Genomic DNA, 20,033 nt, shown 5'->3' on the forward strand with positions numbered 1-20,033 from the left:
CGGTGTGTTATCGTAAATAAACCTTCCGATTTATTACAATAGCTTGTAAGCTGACGACTTCGTTTTTTAGACTAAGCAGGGGACAGTCTTTGGACCTTCGGCCCAACCGATGGATGTGCGGATCTTATCGTGGCAACACCGGGGCTTGAGCCACCAACCTTCTGGGTCATGTACCTTAGCCACTAGGCTACAGGCTGCCCCAGTCATGTACCTTAGCCACTAGGCTACAGGCTGCCCCAGTCATGTACCTTAGCCACTAGGCTACAGGCTGCCCCAGTCATGTACCTCAGCCACTAGGCTACAGGCTGCCCCAGTCATGTACCTTAGCCACTAGGCTACAGGCTGCCCCAGTCATGTACCTTAGCCACTAGACTACAGGCTGCCCCAGTCATGTACCTTAGCCACTAGGCTACAGGCTGCCCCAGTCATGTACCTTAGCCACTAGGCTACAGGCTGCCCCAGTCATGTACCTTAGCCACTAGGCTACAGGCTGCCCCAGTCATGTACCTTAGCCACTAGGCTACAGGCTGCCCCAGTCATGTACCTTAGCCACTAGGCTACAGGCTGCCCCAGTCATGTACCTTAGCCACTAGGCTACAGGCTGCCCCAGTCATGTACCTTAGTCACTAGGCTACAGGCTGCCCCAGTCATGTACCTTAGCCACTAGGCTACAGGCTGCCCCAGTCATGTACCTTAGCCATTAGACTACAGGCTGTCCCAGTCATGTACCTTAGCCACTAGGCTACAGGCTGCCCTACTACAAATACATTTGAGCAACAAAGTGAAAAAGAGCACACACACATCTGGAATAATTTTTGAAAAATTCAACATTTTATTTTATTTTTATTTTTTTTCTTGCCATTTTTTTTATGCACGCATTTTCCATAACAAACATTAGTGGCTTTACTTACATACCCATCTTTAACGGGGTGGGGTGGGGGGGGGGGGGGGGGGGAGGCAGCATCAAAGCCACCAGCTCCTTCACATCAGACAAAGCAGACTTTAACCCTGTAAGTTTTTTTTTTTTGTTTTTTTTTTTTTTCTTCTTAAACTCGTCAGCAAAAACAGAAAACGCACATCACTGCTGAGTACACAAAGGATAGAGGCGAGGACGGGAGAATACGCACGTGTTTATCACAATCGAGGAGACACAGCAACCGAAAACAGCAACGTTTCCCGTTTCATTTTTTTTTTTTGTTTAAAGGGAGGCCGCAATAAAATAATAGAATAAAACATTACAACATTGTCCAAGAGAGAAACAAAATAACTTTTAAACTACGTTTATACACAACTGCTAAGAATGGTAGGCACCCCGGAAACATAAAATATTTTACATTGACTTTATAAACCGTACTCTTCGTAGCTTGGGCTCATTGCCTAGCGTTCGAAACGGAAAGATTTAATGGGAGTGTATTGCCGGACCTGGAAGGTCGCGGCACGTGTTGCCTGGGGGCTGTTGGAAGTGGGGGGGGGGGGGGGGGGTTGGCCTGTCCGATCGGTTTTTAACCCTTTTTGGTTTTCCTCGCTGAAGGGCAGTGATGTCAGTTACCTCCGGCCATCCCTGCCCTCCAGCGAGGAGCTGACTTCACGCTAAGGAACTGGACGCAAACCAACTTCGTTCTTTCTGTTGTCCTGTTGGCGGTTGGAGAATAAAGTTTTGACCGAAACGTCTGTCACAGGCCTGTGCTGTTGCTTCCGCGTCATCTCGCTGCTGGTGTGATGTTCCTTTATCTACAACGCAACCCCCCTCAAGCCTAACTGCGCTCCTAACACATTTCAAAACGGGCAAACAAAATTATTTAGTTTTACATTTTGCCTCTCGTCGTGTTGTTGATCATTATGCTTTGGGATTTCTTGTTGACTCATAGTGTTGTGTCGTCTTTGTCCGCAGCTGTGCGTACGTGTAACAGAAGAGCCCGTCTGGGATTAAAGCCGGGAAGCAGCGCAAGACTGGCGTCACGGAAAGCGGCAGTATCTCAGAATTACTGGTAACGCAGCAACGCCATGTGTTCTCCTCACTGCGAAAGAGCCGATGTTTTTACCTCATTTATTCCTTTACGTACTCTCTCTCTCCCACTACCAGAAAGGGCTGTTATGAGCGGGAGTACCAGTCACGATCAAAGTGAGAAGTGATGTTTATCACATCGTGCCGTTCACAAACAAACATATACCTCTCTGACCGCGCGACAGTCGGCGTTGGAGCGTTTCGGGGCACGAAGAAAAAGGCGAGCTAATCGCTTTACAAACTGTGGTTCATACAGGTAAAAAAAAAACACAAAAAAACACATACACATAATGAAAATATAAACTTAAAACTCAGAATAAAGAACTTAATTTAAGTGCCATTAGCAGACAAGGTAGGACTATACAGTAATTGACATCGACAGGCCTGAAAAGCATTCTTTATCCACTCCTCTCCTTAACAGTTCAGCTTTTTTTTCTTGTCCTGTTTTTCTTTTCTTTTCTTTTGTATGAAAATTTTTTTTTGCTTGTAATTTTTTTGTTTTCATCATAAAATATATATTTATATATAATATGTATATTTATATATCACAGTAATATACAAACCAAGTGCTTGAAAAATAGAGGGTGGAACAGGATAAAGGGCAAAGGAAGATTGATGTAAATGAGGAAAGAGATATGGAACTCTTTTGAGTAGAGTGTCTTTTCTTTGGTCAAGTGAAAAGTTCCCATAATGCCGTGGGGTCCGCTGTGTGTCTGCAGGCCACCCTATCAGTCCGGGTCAAGAAGGGCCATGCACCTTATCTGCAGTACTTTGGAGTTCACACCTCACGGGAAAGAGAAGTGTGCCATTCAGTAACAGACTTTTTTTTTTTTTTTTTTTTGTAAAGTCACCAGCCGTAACGCTGCTCAAACCTCACGTTCGTCCTGTTTTACATCTGACATCATATTTTACAAAATAAAGAAAAAAAAGCGGTAGAAAAGAGACTGACGGGGGGAGGGTTCTGTTCACCCCCTCGTCGGCGTGCCCTCGACCACAATCTGTCCTGTAGCTCTCAAGAGGAGGCAGCAAAAACATTACATTCTCTGTACAACGTTGTGTAAGACAGTGCACCCAGGAATCCGGAGGATTCGTTACGTCCTGTTTCTGGGATCTGGGGGCGGGGTGGGGGGGTGTAGAGGTATAATAATCATGGTGGTCTGACCCTGGGGCCACAGGATATCTAGAGAGACACAGGATAGTGGGGGGGGGGGAGCGTCTACAATCAGACTGATCTATTGGACAGATTGCATCCCTCCAGCCTCACAAAAAGTCAGTCGAGTGTCTCTCTCCCTCTCTCCCTCTCTCTCTCCCTCCCTCTCTCCCTCTCTCTCAGTCTCTCCTCTTGTTCCGGCCGTTCCGGCCGTAGTCCTTGCGACCGTCCTCTCCCACTCGGCAGAACCCCACGGGGGAGCGGCCGTCCTCCTCCTCCTCCTCCTCCTCCGGGTCCTTGTAGGCGCCCCCGCCGACGTGCTGGCCCACGTGGGTGAGGGCCAGGTAGGGGTGCTGGGGCAGGGCGGGGGCCACGGGGGACAGGGCGGCCGGCGGGGATGAGGCGTCGCCGCCCCCCACGCTCAGCGCCCGGTGCTTGAGCCGGAGTTTGTGGGGCAGCGCCGTGCCCTTGACCTCCGCGGGCGCCTCCCTGAGGAGGGCGGGCCCGGCGGACGCCGCGGGGGCCAGGCACCCGGGGAGACGCTGGCGGTAGCCGCCCAGTTCGGAGCAGGAGGAGGAGGAGGACGGCGAGGACTCGTCGTCGGTGGACGCGTCCTTGTCGGAGCTCCGGGGGTCCCCGTCGCTGGAGGACGTGTCCTTGCCCGAGGTCGAGTGGTCCCGGTAGTACCCCTCGTCCGGCACGCGGGGGCCCCCCTCGTAGGTGAGCACGGGGGGCTCCTCGTCCTGCGGGCTGAGGTAGGCCAGGTGGGCGCGGTACGGCCGGGCCACGCCCTCCTCGTAGCTGTGGTGCAGGAGGGCCGGCGCGGGGCCGGCGTCCATCTTGCGGTCGTCGTGGCACCGGGCCACGCCGTAGTCTCGCTCGTAGGGCGGCGAGTCGAGCGTCTTCCGCTCCAGCTGCTTGGTGACCTCCGCCAGGGTCTCGGCGCTGGCCGGGCGGCGCGGGGCGGGGTCCTGCGGGGCGGGGTCCTGCGGGGCGGGGCCGGCCCCGCCACTCGAGCGGTACAGGATGACGCTCCGCTGGGCGGCGCCCGCCGGGGCGCTCTCCCGCGGCCGGTACTCCGGCTTCACCTCCGGGGCGGCGGCGTGGCGGTGGTGGGACGGGGGCTCCAGGTGGCCCAGGGCGCAGTGGACGCCGAACATGGCCTGGACCGCCGAGGGGCACCCGGTCACCTCCATGTCCAGCCCCAGCCCCTCGGGGCCCTCCGGCCCCTCCGGCCGCTCGCTCTTGATCTCGTAGCCCGGCGGCTCGGGGCTGTCGCGGGACGAGGCGTCCGACATGTCGGACACGGAGCCGCGCGGCGAGTACTTGGCCAGCGGGCCGCGGCCCTCGCCCTGCTCCCCCTCCGAGTCGGAGTTCATCAGCACCTGCGAGCCGCTGGAGTAGCCGCTGGAGAAGTACAGGCTGGAGGACGAGCCGCCGCCGCCGGCCCCCGCGGCCCCGCCCGCCCCCGCCGCGGCGCCGAGCTGCTGGCTCTTCTCCACGTACGCGGCGGCGCTGATCAGGCCGAAGCGCAGCTTGAGCTGCAGCAGCTCCGTCTTCAGCCGCACGTTCTCGTCGTTCAGCGCCATCACGCGGTTCTCCAGCACCATGTCGTTGATGCGGCGCTTCTCCCGCGAGCGCTTGGCCGCCTCGTTGTTCTTGCGGCGCTTCTCCCAGTAGGAGGCGTCCTTCTTCTCGTCCGAGATGAACTCGCGCTTGCGGCGGCAGCTCATGCTGCTGCCGGGCTTGGCTTTGGACGGCCGCTTGGCGGGGCCGTCGTCCTGGTCCTGGGGCGCGGGGGCCTCGCCGAACGCGGGGAAGCTCTCCGAGCTTTTGGGCGGGCCGGTCGTCGTCGTCGGGGATTGATCGCTCAGGCTTTCCATTGTCGTGGTTGGGCTGGTTCAGAGCGCGTCTCCACGGCAACCATCGGGGAAAAAAAAAACCAGAATCCTCAGAAACAAATTTTTTTTTTTTAAATGTAAGTGTCGTGGGGATTTCTTAGGTGTTTTTTTAGTCACCAAAAAGTCCCAAGTTTCGCTAAAAAGATCAGGAAGAGGTGAAACTCCAAACTAACAGGTTTGGAAATCTGTCCCTGGCAAGCCGTGGAAAAATGTAGAAAGACAGATGAGTCGACTGCCTGACTGCTCCCTCTTTCCACACGCCGGTCCGTTTCTCACGGTGGAAAAAGAGGGTCAGAGGAATTCCTGAAGTCCGGAGAATGCGGAGGGGCACTGTTGGGGAATTATTCTCTCTCTCTCTCCCCCCTGTTTGTTTTTCTTTCTGATCTTTCTGAGAGATCCTCCGCTGCCCAGGATGTGGTTTAGCGCTCGCGGCTCTGAACAGGATGTAGGTCACCCGGTCACACTCGACGCGCCCGTTCCCAGCGGCACGGCCTCTCTCCAGCTGCCGTCGAGACAAAAGCCTGCGGAAACAAAGAAGCAAGAAACGGATCGGTTAACCTTTCAGTTCACTTCTCAACTCGGCCTCCGTCTTCATCGCAGAGAAGCCTGTTCACGCAAAAATAAATTTAAAAAATCTACCATTTCAGGGTATTTTTAGACGTACTGAAGCAAGTATATTTTTAGTTTGGATGATTGACTGGAGGGTTTTTTTCTTCTTCTGCCTTTGACAGTTACCCCTAGCAACCACCAAATGGGCTGTAACCCCAAGCAACCACCGACTGACCTCTTACCCTGTGATCGATCTGCTCTGTCTGCGACCTCTGACCTCTGACTGTTATCGTCTGCTAGTGATGTAATGACCATGTGAGTTGTCTCGAACTCTCGGCAAGCCGGGGAAGATATTCCCTTGTATTTTTTCCGTTTCTTTTGTTAAAAAATAAAAAAAATTAAAAAAAAAACCTTTGTGAATACACTGATTTTTTTCTTCATCTTTGACGTCTGCTTCTGGAGAAACATGGCACTGGCATGCCCAGGACCCCATGGCCCTCGCTGTGTGGAGAACGAATTGGTTTTACAGCCCCAAAGGGCCCCCAAAAGTCCTGACGATATGTCTGGAGAACACACACATTCTCCAGACATACCGTCAAGACTTTTGGGAGTGGAGCGGGGCTTATTGGGCAACAAAAAACAGACGTTCTAAGTGCTGTTGTGGCTCACGCACCCACAAATCATTTGTAATTCCCGTTTGAATGTAATAAAAACATTGCGAAAGGGAAATACCGCGGCGTTGTGAAATCTTTACACAAAGAGGCCTGGGAGGCCGGCGTCGCGTTGGGCTTTGGAAACGTTAACGCGGCGCGAATGTTTTTCCCCCTCGCTGCGAGGCACGGTCGCAGCTGTCAGAGCCGATGCCAGGGTGATGCGATGCACAGGTGTGCCGCGGGGTGGGGGGGGGGGGGGGGGTTGGGACGGGTCTGGGACAAGCCCCGCGCTCTTTCGGGAATGTGGGGCGGCGATCGGAATTTCAAAACTGCCCCGAACCAGCTGCTCGACGTGGTAAAACCTCGCGAAAAGAACACGGTTACTGTGACTTAAGACAAGGTCTTAGTGTATAACGGAATAGCTCCCGTACTTATGTTCTTCCCCTGCCTACTGTTTTCTTCAAATTCCCTTTTCGCTGTCCTGAAATAACATCCCACGTGACGCTTAAATAATTTCGATTCACCAACAAAAGCAGCATGCTGGAATTTGCCGTTATTGTTAAGAGGAAAAATTAAAGCTACCCGTGGCTTTTTTGTTTTTGGTCAGTCTAATTGATTCGAAAGCCCTTCGCTTGTTTCGTCGCTGTTCACAGCTCACAGCGAGGCACATGTGTTGAAAATGTTTACTCAGACCTCTGCAGTCCTCCCAGGCTGGGAGAGAGACGGTGAGGGGGGTTTGAGGGGGGGTCTTGTTTTCCAGGAAAATATTTTTGAACGGAATGCTCAGAACTGGTTTCAGTTTACCTCCAGGACATTAGGACAAGCAGTCCTAGTGTTTGGCGCTCGGGCTGTGTGAGTTCCAAGAGTAATGCAATAACACGCCGTTTTTTTGGATCGTAATCGAATCCTTTTCCCGAGAAACAGAGCCCCGACATCGGTCAACATCATGCGCTCTGTGGCCGGTTTGGGGGGGGGGGTTGTGCTTTCCACACCGCTCCTCTCAGTGCGTAAGGAACGCCCGCCCTGCCTCACTACTTGAGAAGACAGGACACCGTGTCACCTCAGAACATTCTGGGGGTTATAAGAGGAGTCCTTTACCCTTTCAATTACAAATTCCTCCCGAGACCGCACAATAAAAACTCGGAGCGGTAGTAATCAAAGACGCTACCAGTGACAGTTTATTATATTGATACATACCATGATTTATGTACCATAGCTTAAAAACAGTAATAGATATGCTACTTCAATGAAGGTCTCGCAAGATGTGTGGAGTAAGACGCTGACATAGTGAAATGCAGTAATCTGAAAAGGTTTTTCCTGAGATATATTATCCCCCAGGAATCGCATGAGTCCGTTACGTAACCACACATTGCTATGTGTTTTTGTACTGCTGTAGTTTAAGTACAAGACTGCCCGTCCTCCAACTAGTTTATTTCTGCATGTCTCAATTTATAGGAGCTGATGACGATGATGGCGGTTGAGAATGGAACCCTTTCAAAAAACCATCAACATTCCAACCGGAGAGAAACGGGTCATTGCACGCTCAGCTAAACGGCAGAAAGGCAGGATCAAAGCCAAGAGCCTCTCAAATTCCATACGGAAGAGAGAGAGAGAGACGGCGAGAGACACAGACAGCGACCGAAAAAGAGGTTTTCTAGCTGCCTGTCCCACTGACCTAGAAACCGGGGCTACACCATAAACACAGCCTCCACGCCACACCATGGAAAATGGGTCAGTGAATTATAGTGCGGTCTAAAAATAGGGACACACAGGGAAAGAGAGACGGGAGTACTTCGAGGATCTTGCCCATCTAGGGAGAAGATTTCGTGTTTTAAGTGTGTTTGCTTTTGTATATTTTATATTTTTAAACCATAACTGCGACACCGCGCCCCTTTTCCCTACCCGTAATATAAAAACGTTATGCAATGCGGTAAATCGTATCTAACGTTAATCCCTCAACAGCCAGCCCTCCATGACAACCCCATTGTTGAAGCTTGACAACAAATATCCAATAGCAACATTGAGTAGGCTAAATACGACGGAAAAAGAACCACGGACGTCACTAAGTGCGTCACCGGCGCATCTGTCCTTGCGGCCGTGCTCCGCGCAAGACGTGACCGTTTTTCACGCTCGAGCGCCGCATTCGGTTTATATCGCCGAGGCTCGCAAATTATGCGGAAGATTTTTTGCTCCTCAAAAACGAACATCTTAGCACCATATAGTCGCCAACAACCACAGTGGTAAATCAAATATTTGAGGTCGTGCGTCCTTAATTTGTGCTCTTTTAATTTAAGTGGCTTTTATTTTAAATGTCAGATTCTAACATTTTCTGTTCTTTTGGTATTCCATGAGGGACGTCTGCCTAGCTGTGCTTCCCTGGTGATATTTAGCAAGTTCTCTGAATGAATCATTCAGATATGCTCAGCAGTGTTTTCAGTTTTTCTGTCAGTTTTTCACAGTCTCAAGAGTCTCTCCTGATTCTCCAGATCTTATGCATTGCAGAACTGTCTTCAACATTTTAGCACTGGGCTCTGAATACTAAACAAATACTTCTATATACACATTTTTCTCTTGTGTTTTGTTAAATAATATCACCATGCAATGTTTTGCTTGTTCTGCCTCCCCCAAAGTTAGCTTCTGTTGATTAGAATTGCATAGGTGGCACCTCCAACCTTCAAAATATGGAGGTCAGTGGCAGATGGAGATTTTAGAATATGTTATTGAGTGGGGGAAAGTCTTGAACGTGTGTATAGGGGTTACATGGGGGTGAGGGCCTCCGAAAAAATGTGTTGGAATATGAGCATCTGCTAACACAGACTGTTTTCAGGTTTTATAGATCTCACAAAGCTGGAGGCACAGCCAAAATTCCTTTACTGGCGAGCTTTAACTTGGCTCTGGTGTTGCGAGTGCTGCTAAGGTCGAAGTTGAACAAAGCAGGTCCAGAGAAGGTTTTTTTTTTTTTTTTTAAAGACAAAACAGCTGTGCACCATTAAAAAAACAGCTGTGTACCAATTAACCTGGATCCCTGGCACAAACTGGGGTAAGTGGTGGCCTTCTTACAGAGTGAACAAACGCCTCCCAAATTTCCTCACTGCAGTTCATCTTCCCTGGGGAGAGGAGGAAAGGCTGTCTTGGACAGTTGGGCTAAGTTCCAAACCTATACCGCCCTCCCTTTCCGTGTTCCATAAAGAGTCACATCTCTGAAGAAGAAGAAAAAAAGAAAGAAAAGAAAAACGCGACCGAATCCAACATGTGTCTACCTGGTCACATGTGCCCCCAGTCACTGGCCCTGAACCAACTCCACCCACTCCTTGCCACAACATAACACAATCAACCAACTGGTATTTTTATTAGCTGTTCATATGATAACAACGCCGGTGGAACGTATAAGCTGAGAATCCGGAAGAGGAACGAAAATATTATTAAAAGGTGAAAACATATGCCGAGCCAACCCGCAGATTGAACTGTGGTTCAATCATGTACGTGTCTGGCACGCGGAACCTGTTTACTGAATTTCCCGATTACTGCGTCCGCTGAATACCTATTTGTTTAGGTCACTGTGGATGTAAATATTATTTTCAACACGTTAAACCATTTGCTTACCCGTGCATGGCATGCACAGTGCTACGTGTGTCCAGAAGCAATCATCATCCACACATTTACACTTTTTAAATAGTTACAAATCGATGGTTACCAATGATGCAGGCTGAAGAAGAAAGAAATGGGAACAGACCGGTCTGAGAATGCCAGTGTCTGTTTTCTAAATACAAGAAAAAAATGTATAAAACCATGACACCGACCGACCGAGATGAATTCTTTATTTAACTCTATTTGGCGTAGCATTAACTGGTGAGGAAAAATCGTCCCCCTGTCAGCAGGTCAGCGCGTCGCAGCGCGCGGCCATCCGCACCCTTCCCCAGTAACATGACCTGCATTACGCAGCTGCCGTTGCGAACTGGGGTAAGTGCCAGCGAACAAGCCGCTCAGGCGCTAGGCGCCCTACAGACGTCGGGTTTCTGCGTGTTGCATCATATCTTCTTAACTCGGATCATTTAATTATTTTATTTATTATGTAACCCACAAAATGTATTTGTGAACCCCCCCATATACCACCTGCTCTTAAAATATTCGCACTCGCCTGATGAATATGAGCATATGGATTGTGCAGCGTTTGTGTGCGCTGGCCTCGTGTTCTTTTTGGCCCTGTTTGCCAGTCAGTTAATTACAGAGCGTTCCGAGAAAACGGAGCCCTCCCTCGCGGCCCCTTCCAAAAAAGGCTACAGATCTGCTTGTGCGGCTGTACTATTCTCAAACGTGGAAAGCGAGCATAAAGGCTAGTCTAGGTCATTGCCAGACTATGGTTCCCGGGTGCTTGAGGACAAATCTGTGCGTCTGCGTGGACTCCTGGCATTCACCCTTTCATATTCCCATTCTGTGCGCGCGCAGCCCCAACACCGCGCGCACAAAGGCTTACGCACATGGGTTCTGGAACAACAGGACAATGTTAGTAGACGTGTTTTTATCTTGAAGGTTAAACATGACGCCCCGTGGCAAGGTAGACTGACTGGAGAACGAGAGTCCTCTGTGATTTCACTATTGATCAACGCAGATTTAAGCACGACTCTTGTGTTTTCAATCGATGCTGCTTTACAAACGTGGGTTGTGGTGTCTGCAGAATTGTGCTCTCGGCGTAACCGTCTGCGATACCACTCGACAACAAATGTTACATTATGTAATTTTAATGCGTAACCTTGCACTTCGTTACACAAGCACTGCTTCGGGAAGACGTGCGATACATTCATTAACAAGCGCGTATGTTTCCTAACAAAGACCGTCGGCGCGAGGAGTTAGGCTAGACTGGTGTTAGCCGTGGGCAAGATAACAAAAATTACGACACAGGCTACGATATATATCAGTAATTTATTTGTAATCAATTTTTTCTTTCAATCTTAATTAAAATGAATGCAATTTTCTTTGTCAGCAGTCAGATGTTTCGTTTTGATGTTTCTATTTATACACATATGAGAGTGATTTAGCTTCCTTTGGAGTGTGCATATAAATGTACGTGGTGACTTTTTCGCCAATAATTTAGTTTAGTAATTTAGTGGAATATCGAACAATATTACGTTTCATTACATTGTGAAAAAACAATGAAATAAAATACAAACATGGCAATAACCTGTAGGCTACCTAGAGATGGGATCGCCTTTACCGACTCCACTCCCCTGACTTGGTTCAATACGAGCTAATGTATAATTCTGTCCATTTATCATCCTCGTTGCAAACGAGAAACATTCCCTTATTTAAACGCACAACACGCCGCAGCCCAGAGCCGGGGAATGTTTCCGTTTCGCAGTCCGCGTCTGTCAACGAGGCAGCACAAACGGAGATCTAGCTATTCCTCGTGAACAACAGAGCGCACGCATTCCGTGCAGCAATGCGCCCTAACTACGGCCAGGAAAGGGTTAACGGGGTTGAGTTCGCTACATAACTACCCGCGTTAACCTCCGCAGAGAACGGCTACACGTGACCGCGAGAAGTGTGTTCCCAGTCCCGGCATGGAATTTTTCCAGTCGCCCGCGTGGACTCATAACCCGATTAAGAAAGAAGAAGAAAAAAAACGCGTCATTACGAACAGGAATAACTGCTCATTTTACCCCATAGGATGGTGCATATGACTGTGATCGGATGACCGATGTTTTAGTAACGTGGGCTCCTGCTACTTCATGGCTTTGCCAATTGTATAGCCTACATATCAAATTGAAAGGTAGCATACGCTACATGCTGCTTATGTAGGCTACAACATTACATACTTTATTATGTAACCTATATCAAATATCAATGATAAATGGACAATATGAAAACAATCCAAAAGCTAGAACTATTTAAAAACGTTAGAAAAAATTAATAGCGTTTCTATTCATACGTTAAACCTAGTCCGTAACGTTAATTACTCATCGCTCCAAATCGAAAGAATCTAAATATGGGCATTTCACGACACTGTCCACCTCCCGTCGTGCACTGAATCTACCCCCACGCAGTTGTTCCAACGGAATTCCATCCTCCTCTCTCAAGCATTGGTCTCTATGAACGTAGCGATCACCCCCCAAAAAAAAAAATCCGGCACTCAAACATGAAGGAAAAAAAATGCCTCGACTTGACATTGAGAAAATGTGTTGAAATTCCTGCATTTTCCACCACCCTGCCCGCACCACAATGACCATCACGCAAGAAAATTGACTCACCGAAAATTGTTATTTAGAGTTGCTATTTTCACCTGTATGTTATTTAGAATAAAATGCTACAATAAACGTTGCCAAAACATGCATGCTGGATACTTGGACAACTACCAGCAAATACTGACTGCTGTGATGAATACAGAACTACAATATATCATCCAGTGAAGGAAAATAACATGTTTGCGCTGCTTTACGCATTCCCCGTAAAACAACACAAATATCCATTTCGCTTGGATGTGCAATAGGCTACGTGCGAACCGCTGCAGAGTACACCACAAAACTCACCTTGGTGTCGTGACGTTAAAGATCCAGTGTTCCTCTGCTTTATCTTCGTTCTTTACCGTACGTATTTGTGTCCCGAGTTTGCATCGAAACGTAGCGCTCCGTCGTGCTGTTCCTCGTTCAGTGCTTAGCGTCTCAATGTGTCCATGGATCCCCCGTCTCCTGTTTTACTTTGAATCCCTCGTGCTATGTTGATAACTTGCTCCAGTTTTCCCTCCCTCTCTCTCCCTCTCGCTCTCTGTCTCAAAATGTATGTTAGTAGGTCAGTAGTTGCATAACAGGACGCTTTGGCTGCCTAGTCACGTTTTGTTTCTCTCGCTCTCTCTTACCCGCTCCCTCCCCCCCCCCTCCTTCCTGGGTTCGACCGTATCCAGTTGAATCGAGCTACGAGGAGAAAGAGGTTAGGGAGGGACTCGGCACGTCGCCAGATGTAGGGCAAAGATACGCGTAATGAGGTTACTAAACAGGGAATGAGACGGGGAGCCAGCGCGAGCGAGAAAGATCCAGAGGCCCGACAAAATATAAAACTGAGGAGGAGACATTTTTAGAAACGAGCCCCCAGCAGGCGATATAAAAAGCTCTTTCACGGCACAGCTTTTGTGCCGAGGGAAATTGTGTGCGATGGTCGCGGCGCGCGGCGCGCGAGCATTGTTCTCACGAAACTAATGCGAATTAAGTTAAAATATTTTAGATTGTAGCAATGTTCTTTCTTATGAATGCAAATTGCCTAATTTATCAGTTATCATTTTCAAACGTTTAATTTAATTTACACCACAATGCCTTTTTATTAAAATAAGTGGTGTGTTGCGAAGTGAATTGGCAATATTGTGAGAGAAATTTCCAGTTTCCAATCATGTGTAGGCCTGCAACACAGACACATGCACAGGTTTCTGCGGGCTACCTACATTTTTATAATTATAATAATTATAATTTTATAATTTTCCATTCACAATTTTTTAACCTGGTATTCAACCCCCTCACCACCGATATTAACTCATCCCTTGCACTTATACATTGTGCTTGTAAAACAAAAATGCATATGTAGAGTTTATTTGGGAGAAGGACACTTAATGCCCGTTTTATGGGCCCCATTTTAAGTTAATGTGGAAAATGTCGGGCCTGTATCTGCTTAAGGCTTTAACATGCATGTTTACCTTCTGCTCAGGCACATGTTAATTAAGGTAACCATCCACATGCTGTTTTTTATTTTATTTTGTCTTTATTTATTTATTAAATGCTTTCCCCTTACATTCTCCCCAATATAGAATGCCCAATCGTGCGCGCGTCAGCACTGGTTACCGCTGCCTCCACTATTGATTGAGGAGACCGCAGACGAGCGCTTGCTCGTCCTCGGAAGCGTGCACCACTTACCCATTTTTATTTATAGCGCTTTTTACGGAAAACCGTTACGGAGATACTTTACGGCGCAAGAGACGGACAAAAAATGGGTAAAGACCAAGTCTGAACCTAGACCCCCCAAACATAGCAAGTGTCTGAGGTAAAAAAAAAAAAAAAAGCGAGAGAAAAAAACACAACAAACAAAAAGACGCCAGTGGGGGGAGGAGGGCAGAAAAAAAAACTCCCTGATGGGAAGAAATCTCCGGAGGAACGCGGCTATGGAGGGGAGCCCATCCCCCCGCTGGCTGGTGCGGTGTAAAGTAAAGGTGGAATGGAGGTGGAATAAACTCCTCTCACTGCAGTTCAGCCAGTCACGCTCGTACAGGGATGAGTCAGAGGAAGACCTTTTCCGTGCGTGTGTCTTTATCGGGTGAACCTGCAGCCGCTGGAATGAACAATGAAAATCAGCCAATGGCAACACGCTCGTCTCTGTGTGAGCCAATGGCGCTACCCCCCGTGGGGCCGTGGCACGGTCCGGATCCCACGCCCGTGACCGCTGGGTCCGTCGATGCCGTGAAACCCGGCGCGTTAGCGGGATGAGCCGCCCAGCTGCACCCCCTGCCCTGAGTATTCCTATGATCACCTGCTCCTTGTCAGGCTTCTTTACTTAACGCAGAGGCAGCCTGTCGCCCCGTGGCTAATGTGTACATGACTGTACCCCGTGTCGGTGTAAGCTACCTGCAGGCCACTAATGAGAATTTGAGCCTTAAAATTGGACAGGCTGCACGGTTTCTGTACAGGATAGTGGCCGTTTGATAATGGATGCAGCTTGTCGACAATGGATGAAAATGGCGGAATTACAAATGGGAATGTGCGGGGGGGAAAGTGTTGCGTTCGGAACCCTCCGGAAGCCTCTACCCCCCCCTGACCCACTGCTCTACCCTGCTGCCCCCGGTTTTGAAAACGTCTGTCACACGGTTTGGGATTATGCGCCCCGGTCTTCATTCCGTTTGGGGTTTCGTAACATTGCAGTGTGGTCCGTGCGCAATGTGTTTTCACACGGGAGCGTGCTCATTAAGTCAAACTGCGGTTTACACCACAGAAGGGTGTGTGTACCGTAAATAATGCATTTTAAAAAATCCGTATGTGTGTAGCTTTTTGTGTATGTTACTGCATTTGTGAGCTGTTTGTGGCCTTCTGTTTTACCAGCCACTCGCACACACACAAACACACACACACACACACACCCTCTCACACACACCCCAACACACACAGGCCTTCCTCCAACACACACTAATCCCCTTCCTGTCCTTTGAGATTGGCAAGTGGAGGTGTGTGTGTGTGTGTGTGTGAGAGAGAGAGAATGTGTGTGTGTGTGTGTGTGAATGGAGGTGTGTGTGTGTGTGCCTTTGCGTGTGTGTGTGTGTGTGTGTCTGCAGTGTTTTCCGATGGTGTGGGGTCAGCATGACATTACAGAGTGCTGCTGATTCATACACAATGACTTCATCTGTTGACAAAGGCAGCGCAGAGCGCTGATGTGGGATGCTTTTTTAGATGTGTTTTTTCCCCACCAATTCTCACTTTAAAATAACCATGTAGCAAAGACTACAAGCCACAAGCAGGGGATGTGCAGAAATATGTTGACGTGAAATCTGAATTTGGGACACCGAAGGGGTGTTGTCGTTGCACGTGGTGCCCCAGAGTCTCTGTCTTTGTGTGGAAACGCGCGTCCAAAATCGTAACGAGAGGGTCGATCCTGGCCCCTCGCTTATCTTCCCTTCCCTGCTTCCCTCTTTCCCTCTCTCTCTCCCTCCCTCTCTCCCTTCTCCTTTGTTCCCTGGTTCAGTGAGGCAAAAAAAAAAAAAAGAAAACCCACTGCAGACGTTGGCCTTGAACTTGAACCCCCCTCCTTCCTCCTCCCCCACTCCTCTACCCTGAACCCTCCCAACCTCTCCCCGCCAAGCTTGGTCTGCGAGGGTTCCCATGGCAACTGTCGCACTGCCTGCCTGGCAACAGGCTTGCTTTCCATCAAAAAAAAAAGGGGGGGGGGGAGCAGAACAGGGTGGGGGTTGAGACTGCAAACGGTAGTAAATGGTTCTTTTGAATCAGAGCGCCCAATTTCCTCCCCCCCAAAAATATCTCTCAGGCGGGACGTAGCTAGGACCGCCTTCCCCGTCCTGCGAAACGACGCCGTTACGACACACGCGTCTGCACGGACGCAAGTACCTGCAGACATGCGGTGTCCCGAAGCGCGCATCCAGAGACACGCGTTTCCAGCCTCGTATTGTCCTGCGTAAACCCCCTCCCACAGCTTTGATGAATATATTTTATTTAACCAATGTATCGCCCTTGAAGGCAGAACGCAGGTCAGGGGATGTATGTTATAAAACGACTACCAGCGTCTGTTCACTTACAGGCTAAACCTGTTAAGCTATTTAACTCGGGGGACAATGCGCCGATTGCATTTCGCCATGCATTGTTATACGTGGAAGTCAGCGTGAATTTAAATGTTTTGAAACAAACAACCAAGACGGTCTATTGTTGAAGTATTGTACTACAAATTGTACACAAAAAAGAAACCCGCCCGTGTCAACGTTTTGGACAAAACAATGTTGGCGCAGCTTAATAGCCTAATTATTATGCTTGGCTTCCCTCTGGTGGTTAAAATCTGTAACAACTCAAGCCAACTATATTTCGGCGCGCTTGTTTATACAATTCTCCAGGGGGTCAGATCAAATTTGATGTCTAGATCACAAACATTTATATTGTGTGTGTTCCCAAATGGTTCGTTGATTTTAATGAGTGAAAATCTGGTAGATCAGTGTTGGGTTTGATTTCCTGTAGGCGCTGGTTTATATCACATTCTGAATCATTGCCAGTCTGTGAGATAAAGGGGAACACTTGAGCAGAGTGTTCAGCCAAACTATTCAAATTAAATTCTGCAATGCACCAAAGGAACAGAAAAAAAAAGTGCTATATATATATAAATATAAATATATATATATATATAAAATTTTGTTCCCAGATTCTGTTTCTGTGTATGTTTTGTCTCTCTCTCTGCCTCTCTCTCTCACCCTCTCTCGCTCTCCCTCTTTCTCTCACTCTCTCTCTCCCTCCCTCTCTCTCTCCCCCTCTCTCGCTCTCCCTCTTTCTCTCACTCTCTCTCTCTCCCCCTCTCTCCCCCCTCACTCTCTCCCCCTCTGTCTCCCTCTCTCTCCCCCTCTCTCTCTCTCCCCCTCTCTCTCTCCCCCCTCCCTTTCTCCCCCTCTCTCTCTCTCTCCCTCTCTCTCCCCTCTCTCTCACTCTCCCTCTCTCTCCCCCCTCTCTCTCTCCCTCTCTCTCCCCTCTCTCTCACTCTCCCTCTCTCTCCCCTCTCTCTCTCCCCCTCTCTCTCCCTCTCTCCCCCTCACTCTCTCTCCCCCCCTCTCTCTCTCTCCCCCTCTCTCTCTCTCTCCCTCTCTCTCCCCCCCCTCCCTCACGCACTGTATAAAGATGGATCATGTTGAAGGGTGCAGGAGGAGAATTCAGCTTGCCTTAAATGTAAAATCAATAACACTCTCTCTCTCTCCTTCCCTTTCTCTCGCTCTCTGTCTCCCTCTTACTCTCTCTCTCTCTCTTAAAATAACCTGTATCCTGCATAAGCTGCATTTCTAAGTGATTCATGTGGGGAGTGTGGGGGGGGGGGGGGGTGAGGTATTCAATGGCCCATTGACTGTTACCCCCACCCCCAGGCCCTAGAGATGTCGCAGTAGGACTCCCGCTTACGGACAGCCAGCCGGCTCTTTGACGTGCGGACATCTTACAGTGATCATTGTTTTTCTCACAGGTTAGCCTCAGGAGGTGCGGTGACCCAGCCAACACGCAGCGTTCTGACAGTGTCACTGGAATGCTGTGTCAATGTTATAAAAAAAATCATTAACAAACGTTCTCTTTTTAGAAAGAAAACTGTACCGTAAGAGAATTACAGTCACAGCCAGACCTGTAAACGTGTAAAGGCCTGCTCCTCCTTGCAGGCTCGAATGCACCAGGCAAGATCAAAAGAGCACGGAAAAGTATTTGAATCCAAAGCAAATAGCATTTGAACTCAGGTGCAGTCATAGCATTCACATGACCTGATCCTGTTTTTCAGTCATTACATTATTGGCATTTGGTAGACATTCTTATCCAGAGCAACATACAGTTGATTAGACTAAGCAGGAGACAGTCCTCCCCTGGAGCAATGCAGGGTTAAGGGCCTTGCTCAAGGGCCCAACGGCTGGGCGGATCTTATTGTGGCTACACCGGGATTAGCACCACCGACCTTGTGTGTCCCAGTCATGTACCTTAACCACTACGCCACAGGCCACCCGTCATTGTGTCACATCAAAATGGAAGCCCCTTTCCTGAGAGCGTTATTTTTATTGCTTTGAGTCAAACCCAGAAAAAGAGCTTTGTTTTGTCCAATAAAGGCTCATTTCAACGCTTTCTGTCAGTAGTGTTTCCTGTCCTTATAAATCGCTCTCCTCTGTGTTTCAGTGCCGCCCCGGCCGTCGAGCGTACTTCCTCCTCGCCGTGGCGTGTGCCGTGCACAGACACAGAAATTGGACTCTGTAAAGGTTGTTTTATTGTTTTATTTCTGTCTGAGAGTGTGTTCGTGGAACACAGCCTGAGTCTAAATATTACTCATTCATACAAGTATTTTTCAGTCGATAATCTTACACACGACGTCTTGAAGTCACATTTTTTCCCGGTTAAAGTTCCGGTGAATTTGCAGTGTAAATAATGTGATATGTGGGTCAGTGGGACACACAGGCCTGGTCTTGATTGAAGGTTTTAGGCATTCGGTAATGTTTTTGCAAACTGCATTTCAGCTGTGTCTCTCTCCGTTTTCTGTCACTTGTGAAAAGTGATCGTGTATTTTTGGACCAAGCTTTTCCGAGATGGTGTGAATGTGCTACTGGCACTGTTCGCTGTGTTGATGGATTATGATATATGATGTTTTGACTCATAGTTTCAAATAACATAATGCAAACTACATTACAGCAAGCTGTTTTTGCCTAAATATTAGATAACCACACATTTGCAACTATCAGTTTCAAGTTGCCCAACTCACTCTCTTTCTTTCTTGCATATAATGGTTCCCACCATGATATACTGTACCAGAAAGACAGTTCTGTTGAGGTACCTTTGGTATCTCAATCGGTATCTTTGTTACTTAAACTTAAACAGTGTGCTTTTTCCCTTGCCAAACTTCCTGTGAGACCTCGGAGGGCGGGGGTATTACGTTTCAGTTATTTAACTGATGCCTTTATCCAAAGCGCCTTACAGTTGATTAGACTAAGCAGGGGCCAATCCCCCCCCCTGGAGGAATGTGGGGTTAAGGGCCTTACTCAAGGACCCATCAGCTGTGTGGATCTTATCATGGCTACACCGGGGCTTGAAACACCAACCTTCCAGGCCCCAGTCAAGCACCTTAGCCACTGGGCTACAGGCTGCCCTACACTGAACACAGAGTTACAGTACTGATATAGGTATGAACATGGCGCCCAGTGAGAGGTAGTTTTCCGACAGAGGACTGTACATAAGTCACTGGAGGAAGGGAGTGGAATGGCAAGTTCGTGAGGAGAGCGTAAGCTCGAGGTAAAGGAACCAATGAAAGGGCACTCCTGGCGTAGTCAGTGCTCCGTGTTCAGGTTGTAGGGAGTTCTTGGGTTTGACGGAGAACACGGGCATCCCAACGTTCACCTCCTCACATCCTTTCCTCACATCCCGTCCTAGCTCCTTGGCTCCACCCGAGAACGCAAGGAAAGGACTGGAGGACCGAGGAATCGAGAAATCGATGAAACGGGGAAACTGAAATTACGTGTCAGTTCATGACAGTGAAGTGTTGGTTAATTACAGACATGGCAGACGGGGGGAGAGGTGGATCCACAGGTT

General features: G+C 48.8%; 1 protein-coding gene across 1 annotated transcript; it reads right to left on the reverse strand.

The window, feature by feature from the left end:
* Positions 1–809: 809 nt before the first annotated feature.
* nfil3-2 (nuclear factor, interleukin 3 regulated, member 2) lies at positions 810–13,069 on the reverse strand. The gene is made up of 2 exons (XM_061225147.1): positions 12,783–13,069; positions 810–5,577 (listed from the first exon to the last, which is right to left on the reverse strand). The coding sequence occupies exon 2, from the start codon at positions 5,036–5,038 to the stop codon at positions 3,335–3,337; it is 1,704 nt and encodes a 567-aa protein (XP_061081131.1). The 5' UTR covers positions 5,039–5,577; positions 12,783–13,069; the 3' UTR covers positions 810–3,334.
* Between the last annotated feature and the right edge of the window lie 6,964 nt (positions 13,070–20,033).

Source organism: Conger conger, chromosome 16 (assembly GCF_963514075.1).
Source record: "Conger conger chromosome 16, fConCon1.1, whole genome shotgun sequence".
NCBI classification, from domain to species: Eukaryota; Metazoa; Chordata; class Actinopteri; order Anguilliformes; family Congridae; genus Conger; species Conger conger.

Bases quoted from the DNA above. Each gene is read 5' to 3' on its own strand.
- nfil3-2 (XM_061225147.1), bottom strand. From the start codon at position 5,038: ATGGAAAGCCTGAGCGATCAATCCCCGACGACGACGACCGGCCCGCCC.